We start from the raw sequence: 16,200 nt of genomic DNA on the forward strand, positions 1-16,200 counted from the left end.
TCATAAACTGAGGAAATTGACATCAGGTTTCCTTTTATAAAATAAAACATACTGAAATTATGAATGACATGTATTTAGACCATATCAAGTCTGGATTCCCAGCAAATTACTGATAACAGACATGAGGTTGTATTTTTATTTAGGAAGAAGGCATTTAACCTCCTTTTTAAGGCAGAGGGCATATGCACTTTCTGAGAACATGACTAAGGATTTTTAACATTACATTCATTTATGCTCAAAGATGGACATCCAGCTTAAGTCATTATGGTGCAACCTTCTAGAGAATCTCAAACAATACATGTGTCATGACTGCAACTCCCTTTGATTTTCAAGGGGAACAATAAGGAAATTACTTTTTAGACACCTTGTGAGCAACTCTTTTCTTACACTTCAATTGGTAAAAATTTGGAAACAGCTAGAATAATCTCAGTCTTCTGTCCTAACAGGAAAGTTTTGTTAATATATATCTTTGGACTTGAATCTTACTAGACATTTCCTTTTCATTTAAATGATAACCAGAACAACACAGACTGGAAAAGGTAGATAAAATTTGCCTAGAACACTTCACTAGTAATTTAAACATTTTTCTCAGTCCCCAGAAAATAATAGCTAATCATTGTACTAATTACAAAATCAGAAGTGTGCATCCACCCACAAATTTTTAAAAGAGCGTATGTTTACCTGAAAAGAAAACGAAACAAAAAAGGAAGAAAATACTAATTGTTAAAGGACTAAACATGTCAAGAACTGGCAGTTCTGACTGTTTTTTGGAAAATTCCAGATATTGCTCAGGCCCCTAACTCCTTCTCACCATTGGTTATCTTTCCCCTTCTCTTTCTGCAAAGACTGAACTGGAAAAAACCAAAAAAGTGCTTCTTAAAGTCAGTATTTAAACATTCAGTTCTGTGGCTATGAACACAACACATAAGAAATAGTAAAAAAGGAAAAGGTAACTTTCCGTTTTCAGCAGCTTGATACTCCCACCTAATTTTAAAGACAGAATTTTAAAGTTAGGAAAAAAATCTATATTTTTTCATTCAAGTAGTCAACATTATCACAAAAAATAGAAAACAGCCACCAGGAGAAAACTGCAAGAATGGTAAGGCTTTATTGCTAAGAATGTGTAGAATACTTCTCCAAGTCTCCTACTTACTTCCTGTGCACAATACTGTGCATAAAGAATTCACCACAGATGGAATATCCAGATGGACTGTAATTATGCACTCTTGAATATTTCTCCCAGAATATTCAGGAACAGCTCATAATACACAGAATCAGAGGAGTGATGGAGAGGCAGTGGCAATATATTACCTATCTGACTGACAAAGACTCATCTTCACAGAACCATCAACTACTGTAAAGATTATAAAGATAGAAAAGATACTCAGATCAACTCTTACAATTTCACCATTTTAATTTACTTTCAAATTCAGATACTTTGTGAGACTAGAATTAAAAGAGATGTCTGAATAAGCATGAAATTACTGTATCAGTATATTTCATAAATAGCCAGAATATACATATTAGTTGCAAATGTATTAATGTGTATTTATTCATATAAATTGTCAGATTTAATAGATGTGTAGACAAATAATGAGCAAACATACTGTCACATGTATGGCCATATGATTACAAAATACACATTCATGCAAAAGAAATCAATCTTTGGAGGGAAAATAACCATATATAAATAATTAGTATTCTGACAGACTACTGTACTGGGTTTGAGTGGCCAGGTTTTGGTAGTAGGAGGACCTACAGGGGTGGCTTCTGTGAGAAGCTGCGAGAAGCTTCTTCCATGTCCAGCAGAGCCAATCCCTGGCAGCTTCAAGATGGACCCACCGCTGACCAAGGCTGGGCCAATCAGAGTTGCAAGTAACATGGTAACATAATTAAGAAGGAAAAAAGTGATTGTAGATGTAACTGTGGCCAGAGAAGAGCAGAGAGAGAATATGTGAGAGAAGCAATTCTGCAGACACGGGAGATACCCCACACTGGAGCAGGGGAAGGAGTCCCCTTCCTGAGCTGTGGGAGAAACAACATGTGATGAACTGACCATAACCCCATTCCCTGCCTCCATGCACTGCTGGGGGGAAGGAGGTAGAGCTGAGAAAGAAGGAGGGATGAGAAGAAGGTGGTTTTAATATTCGTTTTTACTCTTCCTTTATATTTTTAGTAATAAATTTGATTAATATCCTGAAGCTGAGTCTGTTTTGTCCATGACAGTATCTCAGCCCATGAACCCTTCATTATATTTTCTCTCCCCTGTCCAGCTGTAGAGGAAAGTGATAGAGAGGCTTTGGTACCTGCCAGGCATCCAGCCAGGCTCAACCCACTCAAACTACATACAAAGGTATAAAATACTATACCCTTCCTTTTTTGCTGTAAGTATAGTTCCTGTATTGTGAACTTACAGAATGGTGTATGTTCGTCTGATCCAATTCTTTCTTAAGATTCAGTCTACAAAAGAGGAAAAAATAGGTACAATCACACAGATGCCACTAAAATAATTACAGAAATTAATCCAAACCCACACCAATATATTACTGGGAACAAAGTTGTCAACACCCAGGAATTAGTTCTAATTTGACAACACTTAGCATTACTTCTAACGTAAGGAGTCCTTCATACAACAGTTTTTTAAAATGTGTAACTCATATGAATGTCCAAAATTCAAACACAACTCTGATTGTAACATACAGTAAGAAGTTTCAGCCCATCCTTTTTAGGCAAGAAAATATTTGAGATTAAAAGAAGACCAGTAGGAGGTAAAATCCTTTTAAGAGGTAGATAAGTACTCTGTCTCAGGGGAAACTGCCAGCCAAACTCATGAAGATATGTCTTACGATCTAGCAACTATTCAAGAAACTTATTAACAAAATCATTCCTCCCATTTTCCGGCCCTGATGGACTACCATATTACTACCACAGTTTATTCTGTAATATCAACCAGCTAAGCTCTGCACAATAAATTGAATTACTCTTTTTTCAATTTAATAAAATTACATATAAATAAAGTTGCCAGGATACCAATACTAAAGTTTCAAAGTCAAATTGGGAAATGCTAGAAAGAAAGACATTATTTAAATTGTTTATTTATACTTGTATTTTCTGACACATTCTCTATCTATATAGTTGTTTAATATTTAAGCAATAAAACCCCCACTTGTTTCAGCCAAAGATCATACAATACACAGAACAGAGTACAGTCATTTAATAGGCAGCTTCTGCTTAAAATATAAATGCATTTCATGCACAAATACACATTATTCTAGCTCTGTTGTGAAAGTTTGACTGCTAGTGTTCTCACTTATTTCAATTGTACTCCAAACAGCAGCATCTACTTCACAGAAAATTTATGCTTTTCCCTACTGTGCCATCTGAAATAAGGTACAAAAAAAATCTGGCCAAAATATTTGCCAACTTAAGGAAAGGACTTAAAAAAGAAGTCATTTGGTATACACAGTGCATTAAAGCACATTGCAAGTCAAGTGCACCTCTGACTTAGCTGTAAAACATAAATTACAGAGAAAATTATAAACGTGAAAAGTTAAAGTAACTTCCTTTGCATGACACATAAGAAATCCAGCTATTTTTAGGATCACTTATCTGCCTTCACAGGTTGATTTTCTTTGCTGTTCTTTCATCTTCCGAAACTCAGTCAACATCAGTTTCTATTACACAGACTTCAGTGGCTTTTGTCTCCACACTGTCTTAAGTCTTCACAGCATGTTGGCTTTTTGCATTGAATGGCAAAATATTTCACTGAAAAAACATTGCTTATGTAATTAAAGACTGAAATCAACATGACATGGTTCCTACCTGAATCTTTATCTTCTGAAACAGTTAGTTTTCAGCTTTAAAATCATTATTTGAATGAACACGTTTATGAACAAATATACTGAGTCTCTAGACACTAATTGACAAGCATGCAATATAGTGACTGTACAATATTTTTAAGAGTGAACTTCTACACATATCTTTTCCTTTCGGTTGATGAAAGACATGCAGATGTAAACTAATTATATTGAATAAGTTAAGGGGAAGTTCATAGTCAGAATACCTGAAGTGCCTCCAAATAAATTCATTTATCTATGAAATAATCTCCAACTGAAATTATGATTTATCTAAGATGGAAAAAATTTAGTCAAGTCCAAACCAAAAATTTCTATGTGCAATACAAGATTCAACTCACCCAAGTCAATGGCTAGGTGAATGTTATAAATGCCCGCATGGGTTAGCCAGTGCCAAGTCCAACCATCAGCAGTACTATGCCTCCCACAGAGGCAAAAGCAGATGCTATTCAAGAAAGACTAGAAGCCTAACAGTTTGTGCAGTGTGATTCCAATTTTTTATCCTGGAAGTGGCACACAAGCACTACTCTTTATTTCTTCTGCTTTCCCAGTTGCTAAAAGGACCTTTCCTCCAATCACAGAGCAAAAAAAATTTCTTTATTACATTTGTGGTGGTTTGAGAGGAAATGTGTTTTTTTGGGATGCTGTGTTTTTGGCCAATGGATATTCAGGCTTTAATATTGGCATTTAGCCTGGCCATTGGGACATTAGACACGCCTCTGAGAACACGGGGTTAAAAGCAGAGCTCTCCCCTGGGAGGGTCCTTTTGGGTTTCGGTGGGAAAGAGTTCGGGTCTGTGCCCCGGCCCAGCTGCTGGCTGGGCAGGGGGAGGGGAAAAGCCATGTGGCCGGGAGAGGTAGGCCTGAGCCCCGGGGTGGAAGGGTGGAAGAGAGAGAGAGAGAGACACCGGGAGCCATCGGGCAGCCCCCCCTGAGAGATACAGAGAGAGAGAGAGAGAGAGAGCCGGTGCCTGGGACTGTAACCTTGAGACTGGATAAACATGGGCCTGTGCCGGCAGCACAGCTGGGAAGGAGAAGAAGGGGGGGGGTTCAGCCGGCTGCTTGTAGGAGCTTTTAACCCCTTTTTGGAGAATGAGAACTTTACAGAACATTGACCTCTCCATGAAGATAGAGTGGAAGATGAGGAAGGAATGTGCAAGTGTGAGAGAGGTCTGGGCGAGTGAGAAATAGTGGAAGAATAGAGAAGAATCCTAGTGGGAAGAGATGATGGAGTGGCTTTTGCTGGACTCTTTTTGTATAGCCATGGACAGAACCATGTTCCTTGTGACACAGAGACTGCATTCTAGGGGGAGGCAATGGCCTCAGAACCAAGAGGGTTCAGTGTTGATGCCCCTCGGCCCCAGGGGGTGAAAAATATGGGGGGGACAGGTGTCCCAAAGGAGAGATTGTGGGGACAGGTGTCCCAAAGGAGAGACTGTGCCTTTTTTGGATCGGGACAGAGCATCCTTAAAAAGACAACCCTAGAAGCAGTTCTGGTCCGTGTTCAGTGGTGAGAGCACTGGACATGAAAAGGAAGAGGTCACGACGGCAGATGTACTCCAGGCAGTGCCACGAGCGACATGGAAACACACGAGGCTTCAGCGGTGTTTCCAGGGGAAGCCCATGGCACAAGAAGGACTCCTCTCCTCTTGATGAACTGAGGATTGATTGTCTAAAAGGTGGTGCTGGACCGAGAGTTGGTGATTTGAGGAATAGATGTATTGTATTGGAAATTTGGTGGGGGGGAGGAGGAAATGTATTTGTGAGGTTTTCATTTTCCCTGTGTGTGTGTGTTCCTTTTTATTTGTAGTTGTAGTGTAGTTAATAAAGTTTTGTTTTTCTCCCCTAAGTAGGAGCCTGCTTTGCTTATTCCTGGTCACATCTCACAGCAGCTACCAGGGAGAGGGTATCTTCATGGGGGCACTGGCATTGTGCCAGTGTCAAACCATGACAACATTTCATGTTGAGAACTGTTAAAGGCAATTGAAAAAATACTCATCAGATTACTGTTACCACACAGTTTTGTCACCCTTCTGCAATTCCAGCAGGTTAATGAAGCAGGATTTTCCTTTACAGAAGCCACATTAATGCTTCCCCAATAAAACTGTGTTGATTTGTGCTTAGTGGTAGTCCTCTGTATGGTGCTCTTTTCTGGTTATTTGGTTTTGGTTTTTTTTTTTACTTTCTCCCTTTCACCCTCTTTTTCCTAAAGAGTGACTACCATCTTCCAAGTACAGAAGCAGCCACGTTACTGCAGCTCCCTCTGGAGCCCATTCTGTAGTTGGGAGTTATAGTGGCAACCTGCCAGTGCATTGGCTGTTAACTGTTAGGTTAGAGTAATTTCATACTTAAGTTTCTTCACACCTCTGTGAGTGAAGAATATTAACTTCAATATATTTACAAGCAACTACTCTACTTGACCTCATAATTACTTCAAATAGGTCTAATGCCTATCTGCTGCAAAGCATACACGAGTTGTGGGCATCTTCATCTTCCATTTAGCATGGAAACATACAATCACAGCATGGTTTGGATTGAAAGACATCTTAATGATCATCGAATATGAAATATTGACCAAGGGAAAGACTGTTCTTTTAGGCTTTGTAAACCCAGTGTATCATTTTACACTGTTATCATTAAGCAAACCTATTAACTTCCTTATTGTCTTCTTTTTCACTCTATTTAAGCAAAATTTTACTGTAATAGCTTAAGCTTTGAAAACCACTCTTCAAGAGCCTTTTTAGGCTTCTCAACTTCCCACCTGCATTTCTCCTGTCTCTGTTTACTGGTCCTACCTGTTTCTCAGCAATGCAAGCTTAAGTTTTAAATGCTGACCTTTTCCATGTAAGTGCCATAAAAACTTTTGCAGTCTCTAGAGAGAACGTAGGACTCTTTGGGGACAGGGGGTGGTTTGGAACTATTTTATTTTAACTTTTTTTCAAATTGTAGCACATATTTCAGTTGGGTGTCAGCTACAGTATTTTCTTAACAGTATCCAACAAATGTTTCTTTTCTGCTTGCTCTAGTGTTCAGTTGAAGATTTTTTGACTAGTTGCTTCATTTTCATTTTATTGGTTTCCTTTCTGGAAAGTGAGTATCCCTAGGACAATTGATTTGTTCCACTCTCTTCTCATATTATTTAAATTAAAACAAACAAACAAAAAAGTTACATAAACCCAATAAAGGCCTTCCTTCTTTCCCTACCAAAGTCACAAAGCAAATCATCCTGGAAATAATGTCCAGCCACCTAACAGAGAAGGTGACTGAAAGCAATTAGCACACATTTACTGTGGAAAAATCTTGCTTTACCAACCTCACTACAACTGTAAGTGATGACTGGCTGTAAGAATAAAGGGAGAGCAGGTGTACACCTTGAATTTGGCAAGGTATTTGAGATGGTCTCTCATCTCTTTATCGCCAAAGGTTTGAGATCTGAATTGAAAATTAGATACCTTGAAATTGAAACTTTGCAGGGCGTTGAAAAGCCAGAATTCTATAAATAAGCTTTTATCCCTTAATAAATTGATGGAAAAAATAGAAAAAAAACTTAACTAAACTTGAATGGATTTTAAAAGTAATACAAAAACCGTTCAGAGTTGTACTCTGTAAATTTACACGAACATAAATAATGGCAGGCAAAGGAGATTCATTACAAGGAATACATATCAGCAATGCAGAACAAAAGAAAATAAGTAACCACCGAGTTCAACTTTTATAAAGTTTCTTTAAGTCTAAACTGAAATCTGCAAAGGTAATGCTAACACAGTAAGCCATTTCTAAAAGCTTGCAATGTTGAAATTGCAATTATCACTTGGCCTGTATCTAGATGCAGTTTTTTCCTAGGTTTATTTTGATCACTATGCGTTGTTTTTTAAATTGAAAAGATACAAAACATTTTAAAATCATGTCAAGCAACTCTTTTCTGATTGCACCATGGAAGTCTTTACAGTCCTGATTAGTTTATATTTAAGGCATAGGGAGTCCTAAAGAAGACTGTGTAACTGGAAAACGTATCCTAAAAATTTGCAGTAACAACATACCAAATTTGCCAATAATAAAGGTTATGTAATTATGAGTGACATGACTGCAATTTCTAATCTTAGGACTACACTAATCCTATGTCTGTCTACGAGATGAATTGAAAATGATTTTTGAAAAAACTATTTAGTTCCCCCAAAGACTTTTCAGCTTTTAAAAAGATAGGAAAAAAAAACCAAAACAACTTGTTTTGCAATGTAGTTGAAAGAGTAATAAAAACTAGCAGACTGAAAACATCCAGAATTTATTACTTCTTCCAGAAGAAATGTCTTGCTCTTATTTATACTCACATGTTATACTTTCTAGCAGTGTTGCCAAGTTTAAATGATAGCCCATCAGATGGGGGAAAAGTGACTTAAAGCCATACAAAGCCTAGAAACTAGTGTGCTGCTTTTCAGTTTTATGCACACCTGAAACTGCTTAATGGCCTTGAGTCTTCTGCAAAAAGAGGTCATCCTGCTTTTAAGTATATCACGTAGATTTTAGCGTATTTCTTCAGTAAGTCTTTGTCAACAATAAGCAATGTATTATCTGCTTCTAAAACAAGATGACCTTCTGACAATGCAATCTACTCCAAAGTAGTTTTAAAGACAGCTTTGCTGACAAGAAACAGGGCAGCAGCAATCCTAGGTACTCTAGACTAGGTTGTCAGAGAATCATTTCCAGCCTCAAGGAAAATACACTGAGTCCTTGATTTGAGAGGAATCAGCATTCTAAATTAGCAGGAGTCTACTGGCCTTTCCTAGAAAACTATCAGGATCTTCTAATATGGCAGGTCAGAATTCTAATTGTGATTTTAAATCCTGAGAACAACCTCAAAGTCCTTTGTTTACTACAATTAACTTCATGAAAAGAGTAACTTTTTCTTACTTGTAACACATATAGAAAATGCACCATTAAGAGCAGGAAAGCATGCCGCATCCTCTTTTATGTACAAATCCTTCAATTTTGTCCTCCAACTATGATTGCCACAGTCTCACCTAGCAGTATTAAAACGAGGATATTCAGAAATCAAGAAAGATAAAATCTATGCAGATAATAGTTTATGGTGGTATTACATGCATTTTTGAAGGTACTGATCTTGATCCACAATTATAGAATCTGCTGTTTTCAGTATGATACAATAGTCTGGGCTCCATTTTTCACAATATAATATTTTGATTACTCCTCCTTTTTTTAGGTTTTTTTTTAATACTCGCCCATTTTGAATATAGGAAGAGGTAGCATATTTAAAACTGTGCTATAGAATCAGTTTTGCTAAAATAATTACTTCAAATTTCTTTTAGATTATAGCTAGGCATCAGCAAGAAATTCTTTGTAACAGTTGCTTACTTATCAAGTTATTAGAATAGGAGAAATGCTCCCACCATCTGCATATAAGCAGGGCTTCTGCAAAATATACCCTCTTGCTAGAACAAAATATCCTAGTACTCATCATTTTTAATTGTCAGCAGTTCTAAAGATACCATCAGGAGCCCTCACACAGCTCCAAATCTAAGGTACATGTACACATGTGCACTTGGGCCTCAATGCATTAAAGAAAAGGTAATTTAGAAAGACAGCCTGAACTATAGCATAAACTTTCTCTCCGCACTTATGAGTTTAAAGGGCTCCTGCCCTCCAGAGTTGCTGACCCTGGGTTAACCCATTGCCAGAAGACTCTAGTTAGTCCTCCAGCAAACAATTGCCTCCTGAGTAATACACATCCCATAAGTCAGCCATTGCTCATCAGCAGCTTTCAGCATTCACAGGTAAGACAAGCAGGAGACTTCTACACTCCCCTGCATACAGATAAAAGGAATTAAGAGAGGAGGCTCATGGCAGTCTAAAATAAACATCCAAACAAACACTAAGACATTTTTCCCATTTGTCCCAGGGAATTTTATCTGGAAAATAAAACCATGCAGAGAATCTAATTTCTAATAGAGCTGAATACATAAGATGGAATAACCCACTGAGGAAACCGACTACTTCCCAAGGATTACATGTTGTAAGACTGCAGCAGGATGACTCTTTTGAGAAATAAGCACAACAAACCACAATCTCCTAATGCATATTGTTGCTGGTATGGACAGATATAAGGGGACTAGTCCAGGAGCTGCTGCAGTCAGGGAAGCCTTCCTGAGTCCATGAGGTTAACTATTGCCTTTTCAACCATTTTCCTCTAGAGCCATGGAAGACTGTTAAAAGACAGGAAAGCCAAATGAAGAAAAAAATCAGACAGAAAGTGCTAACCAAGCTTTGCATGCTCTATATCACAGTCCTTATAAAGGGACAGCAGCATTGCTTACTACAGTAACGAAAAAATAAGTTCTAAAGACACTGGGTCAACATAGTGTCAAAGAATTTTTTTCTTATCCAAAGCTTAAGTTAAATAGCCTAATAATCCTTGCAAGGAAAATAGGACAGCAGAAGCAGCTGTTTTCTTCCCCTCAGAAAAGAAAGGTGCTTGAGAAGACAGGCAGTACATCAACAGAGAAATATCTAGGTAAGCAAAGCTGAACTGCACTTTCTCTTCTTTAGTCTTCTAATTTTTAGAAGGGTAAAAATTCTGCTCCATAAAACCAGAGTAGAACACACATGCACATTACACATACTTCTGTAAAAAACCCATATAGAAAATATAGGAAGAGGCTGTCAAAAATGGTCTTATATGTCATAATGCAAAATTTTAATTTTCTACTACTCTGAAATTACTTCAAGTCAGGAGAACCAAGACAGGCAGAAACTATCCAACTTTTACAGGTGAAATACTACTCTGACAGAAATTTGTCAAAGCAAATTACTCTTGCTACAGCATTATGATTCAAGTACATTTGCCTGCAGTAAGGGCAAAATATGCTCTTTTCATGGGTCTGTATATTTATGACAGCCTTGGAAAATGAGAGGAAACCTGGGAGTAGGTGTTTGATATAGACTGTGAGAGAGCAAAGAGCATTATATATGTCTGAGGATAACACTGCCAAGGTAAGACTAAAGCAAAAAGTACTAGCATTACTCCCACTCTATGATCATTCACACTATCCAGAATGATTTACTGGAATTCCTTTACAGGAAAAATATTGTAAACTTAAAGTTTACACTAAAAAATGTACAGTCTTAATTAACCAAGGAAATGAAGTATTTGACTACACAGATTCTTTAAGCTATCTATCTTACTTGTGCATCCACTTCCCAGAATTGTGTCTTCATCATTCTTGTTTCCCAATTCAGTCACTTGTAGGATGGATGAAAATTGCAGGAAGAGATATCTGTTGTTGCAAGTAAAGTCTCCCAGATTTACAACCCACATTCAGGAGCAAAAAAAAGGATAAAAGCAACTCCCCCCTCAACACTCGAATGTCTGTTCACATAACAAAATAGTGAATAGTGTCATGGTTGTCAAGAGTGCTTTTTGAGATATATTTCAAGTTAACTGTCACTCCAAAGTCAAAGAAGCGCTACTAAGATGGTTTCAACAAGCAGCATAACCCTTAGTTTGCAAAAGGATGGTAGAAACCCATGCTTAAAATTTTATCTACCATTTAGTAATCTTTAATTTGTTTCACTGAAGCACAAAATCCAGCTTACTTATCAAGAAGAGTTTAACAAAAATATAAATGTTACACTGTGTGAATTATGTTTATTATTCGAATTTGCAGGTTTCCATTCCTTAAAAATAAGACCATCAGAACAGCCTCATAAACCGTGTTTGTACCTGTTGTTAGCTCAAAACAGATTGAACCTCAAGGGCCAAGACTGGGGTACCACTGCCATCAATACAACTCAGAGAAGAGGGTAAGTCATCCATCATATGAATATCAAGAGAATTTTTTGGTTGTATCAGTCCTCTTAACCTTTATGAACCTCATATGACAATACACTAAAGTCTCTTGCCTACAGCCTGCTGTTAGTGTGGAGCTGGTTTCCAATAATGCAAAGTAAGGATAAAAATAAATTTCTTATTTTATTTCTTCCACTGAAGTATTTGAGTTTTAGGAAAATTTTGATGATTCCATATTTATACTCACATGATTGTGTTTGGAAAAAAGCAAATACAACAATAATTCTTAGAAAATGCATTCTGAATTCCTTAGAAATTAGAAAAAGATCCAAACACATTAAGATAGGCTACACTTTTGCATGTATAAGCATATTCTGCCTCATTCTACAAAAGAGGACTAAGTAGTTCATCACAAAAATCATGCTGGATCATAATAATGGTCCACATTTGACTTTCTAGAATTACAAAACAGTACACTTTAGGAAAGAGTTCAAGAGATAAAGCAAGAATATATAAACAATATTTAATAACTTTCATTGTATTCATTTATATTATAAAATACAAAATAATATTTAAAATTATAAAATAATTTACTATTTATATTATTCAGCACTCTTTGAAATAAATGTTTCTACATTTTTTCAAAATTCAGCTGTTGAAGTTCCATATGGTATTATGAAAGCTGAGATACATGGAATCATGAAAATTTATGATGTCCCTTCCAAAATCAGTACTATGCAAAGGCAAGTGGAAAATTAGCATTGTATGTTCAATTAATCCTGCCAGAATGTACCAAGCACTGCTACCTTTACTGGAAATCCCAGAACTTCACAGAACATACTGTAGAGAAACTTATTTTCATTACTCATTCCTTATTCTCTTAAAATAGCAATCTGACGTGTCAGCAGCTTTGGTATTACTGACTGTAGGTTCACAGGCTTCTTCTATGAACATTCTGTACAGTTTAATATGACACACTTAGTAGTTCTTTGTTTTTATAAGTGCATGCATATCTGTAAGACTGATAAATCAGACATTTCCATCTAAATGCTGAAGACCTTTTGTCTAGGCCAGACAGAGGGATAAGAAAAAGACAGTTCTTCTGCAGGTAGTATGGTTACCACCTGTACAACAATTCGTTTCTAAACCAAATAATCTCCTCTGAAATCAGAAATCACTCTGATCCAACAGCAAGGCAAGCAACAGCTCTGTGCAAGCAACAATGCAAAGGGAAGCTAACACAGAGTCCTTAACTTCCTCCGCCATGTCTCTGCTATTTTTGTTCCTGACAATGCCCAAGTCTTATCATTAATGCAACTTTAATTCTGCATTTATCTGCTTCTATATTATGAAAAAAAATGTTTAGCAGCATGATTCATGTTTTTAATATGACACAATTTCATCACATATGAGAAGGCACTGAAGTTCACGACAAGACATGTCTGATTAAATATGAAGGAACAAAGGAAAAACACAAACACATCTGATATAAAAGACCACACTATGACCTCAAATTTGTCTGTTAGCTAGGAAGCATGAAATTACAAGATCTGGTGGACACAGGTAAGAAATGTTCTAGAGACAAGCTTAACAATTAAAAAGCATCAGTCTCCTTATCCTTGATGGAATCCTCTCAGTGAAAAACAGTCGATAGAGTGCTTGGTGAAAATGTAACTGGAAGCTTCCTGGAAAAAAAACTAATTCACTTCAAATAAAGGGCCATTTTGTTCATTATGTAAAAGCCCCTAGATGAGTTCATGTGGCATTTACAGTTCTGACTTTGGTCCTTTAAAATATCTTATAGAAACTATATATTGCACCAAATGCTTCTGATTTCTTACATTTTAATTTATTTGTAGTGCAGTATTTCCTGTTCTCACACTTGAGCCTGACTGTCATTTTCACTGAGCAATACTCAGTCCAGTCAGTAAGCATACACTTTGTCAAAACCCTCAGAAGAGCCACAAGATTAGCTGCAGAACTTAGGTTAGAATTGCTTTAAGTAGAATGAAAGCTGGTATTTCAGATTTTTATCTATTCCAACCTAAACAAACATATGCACATCATCATTTTAACTATATATGCCTTTGAACTACAAAATTACTAACTGTAGAAAAAAGTAACCAAGAGCCCTGACCTATTACATTCAAGTAATTATTAGTAAGATGTCTGTTTTGCCCCAGCACTCCTAAAACTGATAACCAGAAAGATTACTTTACAGAGAAAACACACAGGTCAGAAGGGATATATGCTGCAGGTCTGCAGGTGACACTTTTTAACAGTGATGTAGTGTTAATGCACTTTGTTACAAATTAATCTGCTACATGCCATACCTATTGAGGGAAATGCAGAAAAAATTGCTGGGGTATTTGGATGTTTCACAAAACAACAGAGGTTTAAAAATAAAAGTCTTTGATGACCAGGCATCTCCTATTGCCTCAAAGGGTCAAGATTATCAAAATCGCATTTTTCAGCAGGTTCTCTAGTTAAAGAACCAAGGTGGTAACAGACATTCAAGAAGTAAGGGAACTAATATAGCCTATGTTTGTGGTTTTTACTGGTAGCATTCCATCACACTTAATTCAGCTTTTCTCCATCATACCCATTCTGACAGCTAGAAAGACAAGAGGCAATCACATGGTGCTCCTGGTACTAAGACAGGCTCCTGTCAACTAGTTGGGTCACATACCACTACACCAGGTACACAGCAGTTGCTTTCACTCCAAAGGAATAAGGAAAGCAGAAACCACGAGGTCTTGTTTTCCTAAAAAAGGAAAGCTTATCAGAAACATTTATTAAATAGCTGCTACAGCAGAGAAAGGATATGACTGACCTTGTAGTGGTTCCACATGCTTTGAAGACCCAGAACACACCTCCTATAATAATGGATGACATGAGAACTACAAAACACTCATACAGACAACAAATTTCCAGCTAGCTATGAAAATTATAATTTGTGTCATCATGTCTAATGCTGAAGAATGTTCGGTGTCAAATAATTGAGTGTTGCTGGTATCTATTACAAGGTTTCCTAAAAATAATACAGAATGAAAGATGTAAAATTGTAAAGATTCCACAACAGTTTATATCCAGTCATCTATAAGTTTCTAAAGTTTCTACATTAAGGCCAAAGGGACAGGGTATCCCCATGCTCCAGCTAACTAACTTTTGATACAGAAATGCTGAAATGATTTAAATTAGCCAGCTTGCAATCAGGCAGCAGAACAATTGGATGTGCAGTGAAGCAGTTCTGTGGAGTGTGACCTGTGAGTCCTTCAGGTCAGCAAGCTGTCCATGAGCCAGTAGTGCATCCTGGTGGCACATTAGGAAGAGCATTGCCAGCAGGTTGAGGAAGGTGGTCCTGCCTTTCTACTCAGCCTTGGTGAGGCACATCTGGATTGCTGTGTCCATTCCTGGCTTCCTCACTAGAAGGGAGTCATGTAGCCCCTGGAGTGGGTCCAGTGAAGGGCTAAAACCATGATTAATGTATGTGCATATTAAAGACATTTTACATCATTGCTCTATCCCTCAGAATATGAGAGAGAAAATAACTCTTACAGATTAAATGCATAAACAAGCAACAACAAAAAATCCTATTTTCTAAACACTCACTCTTTGGTTTAGTCAGAGAGAGAAATTTTACCTATTTAGGTAAAATTAATATTAAAATTAATAGGTAAAATAAAACTAGTCTAGTTGGAACTACTTAAACCAAAATAAAATCCCTACACAGACATTCTTCTTTAAGCAAGAGTGCATTGGTTTTGGTTTATGTATGTTCTACATCAACTTAAGAAAACAATCAGTAGGCTCTATCCAACTAAGTGCAAAAGCTATGGGCTAATCTGATTTACTTACATTGCCTACTTATATTACACATATAAGTAACTGATACAACTCCATAGATCATGTCCTTTATCCACAGAATTTAAAAAACAATAGAAACAATATAAAGAAGCTCTATCCACTTATCTAAAATTACAATAAATTTAGTATTGTAAAGTATTGTATTCTTAAGAAAATGAGCTGAAATCCTGAAATGATGACTTCCTTCAATAAATTAAAGACTGCCATTATTAGAGAAAGACAGATATAAACCCCACAATTATGCATTCATTTCTTCCTTACTTCAACAGTAAGTGACATTGCCCATAAGGAACAAACAGCACCTAAATCCACACAAAGAGTTCACCTTAATGAACACAATGCTGTATTGGCTTCTTACTAAATCCTTACTATGCAGACTTTTATGAATCCATTTTGTCTTATAAATCCTGTATCCTGAAGAGCTCAACTGTCTGCTCATGACACCTCACCACAGTCTAGTCAAGGTCAATGATCTGCAACATACAAGAAATAAGGGTGCTCCCATAAACGTGACTGCACAGGAACTCTAGAAAAGCAGTCCAACTGTACCAACCTTCAGGGTGTGCACAATATATAAGCATGGCTGTGTGTGAAAAAAGAGGCTTATGTAATTGCTCTTGAGTTACCATTGCCTGCGGTGAATGTGTTCACTAGTGAGGGAAAGGGAATTACATGTACA

At 37.0% G+C, this 16,200-nt stretch overlaps 1 protein-coding gene across 1 annotated transcript in view; it reads right to left on the bottom strand.

Annotated features, from left to right (window-relative positions):
- Window positions 1-16,200, bottom strand: part of CNTLN (centlein) — a 169,661-nt gene that overhangs the window by 67,695 nt on the left and 85,766 nt on the right. Inside the window, 1 exon segment of the mRNA XM_071425911.1 lies at window positions 2,411-2,460. Coding sequence (XP_071282012.1) covers window positions 2,411-2,460 — 50 coding nt within the window.

Source organism: Agelaius tricolor, unplaced genomic scaffold, assembly GCF_023055355.1.
Source record: "Agelaius tricolor isolate 1412-34295 unplaced genomic scaffold, bAgeTri1.0.p SCAF_4, whole genome shotgun sequence".
NCBI classification, from domain to species: Eukaryota; Metazoa; Chordata; class Aves; order Passeriformes; family Icteridae; genus Agelaius; species Agelaius tricolor.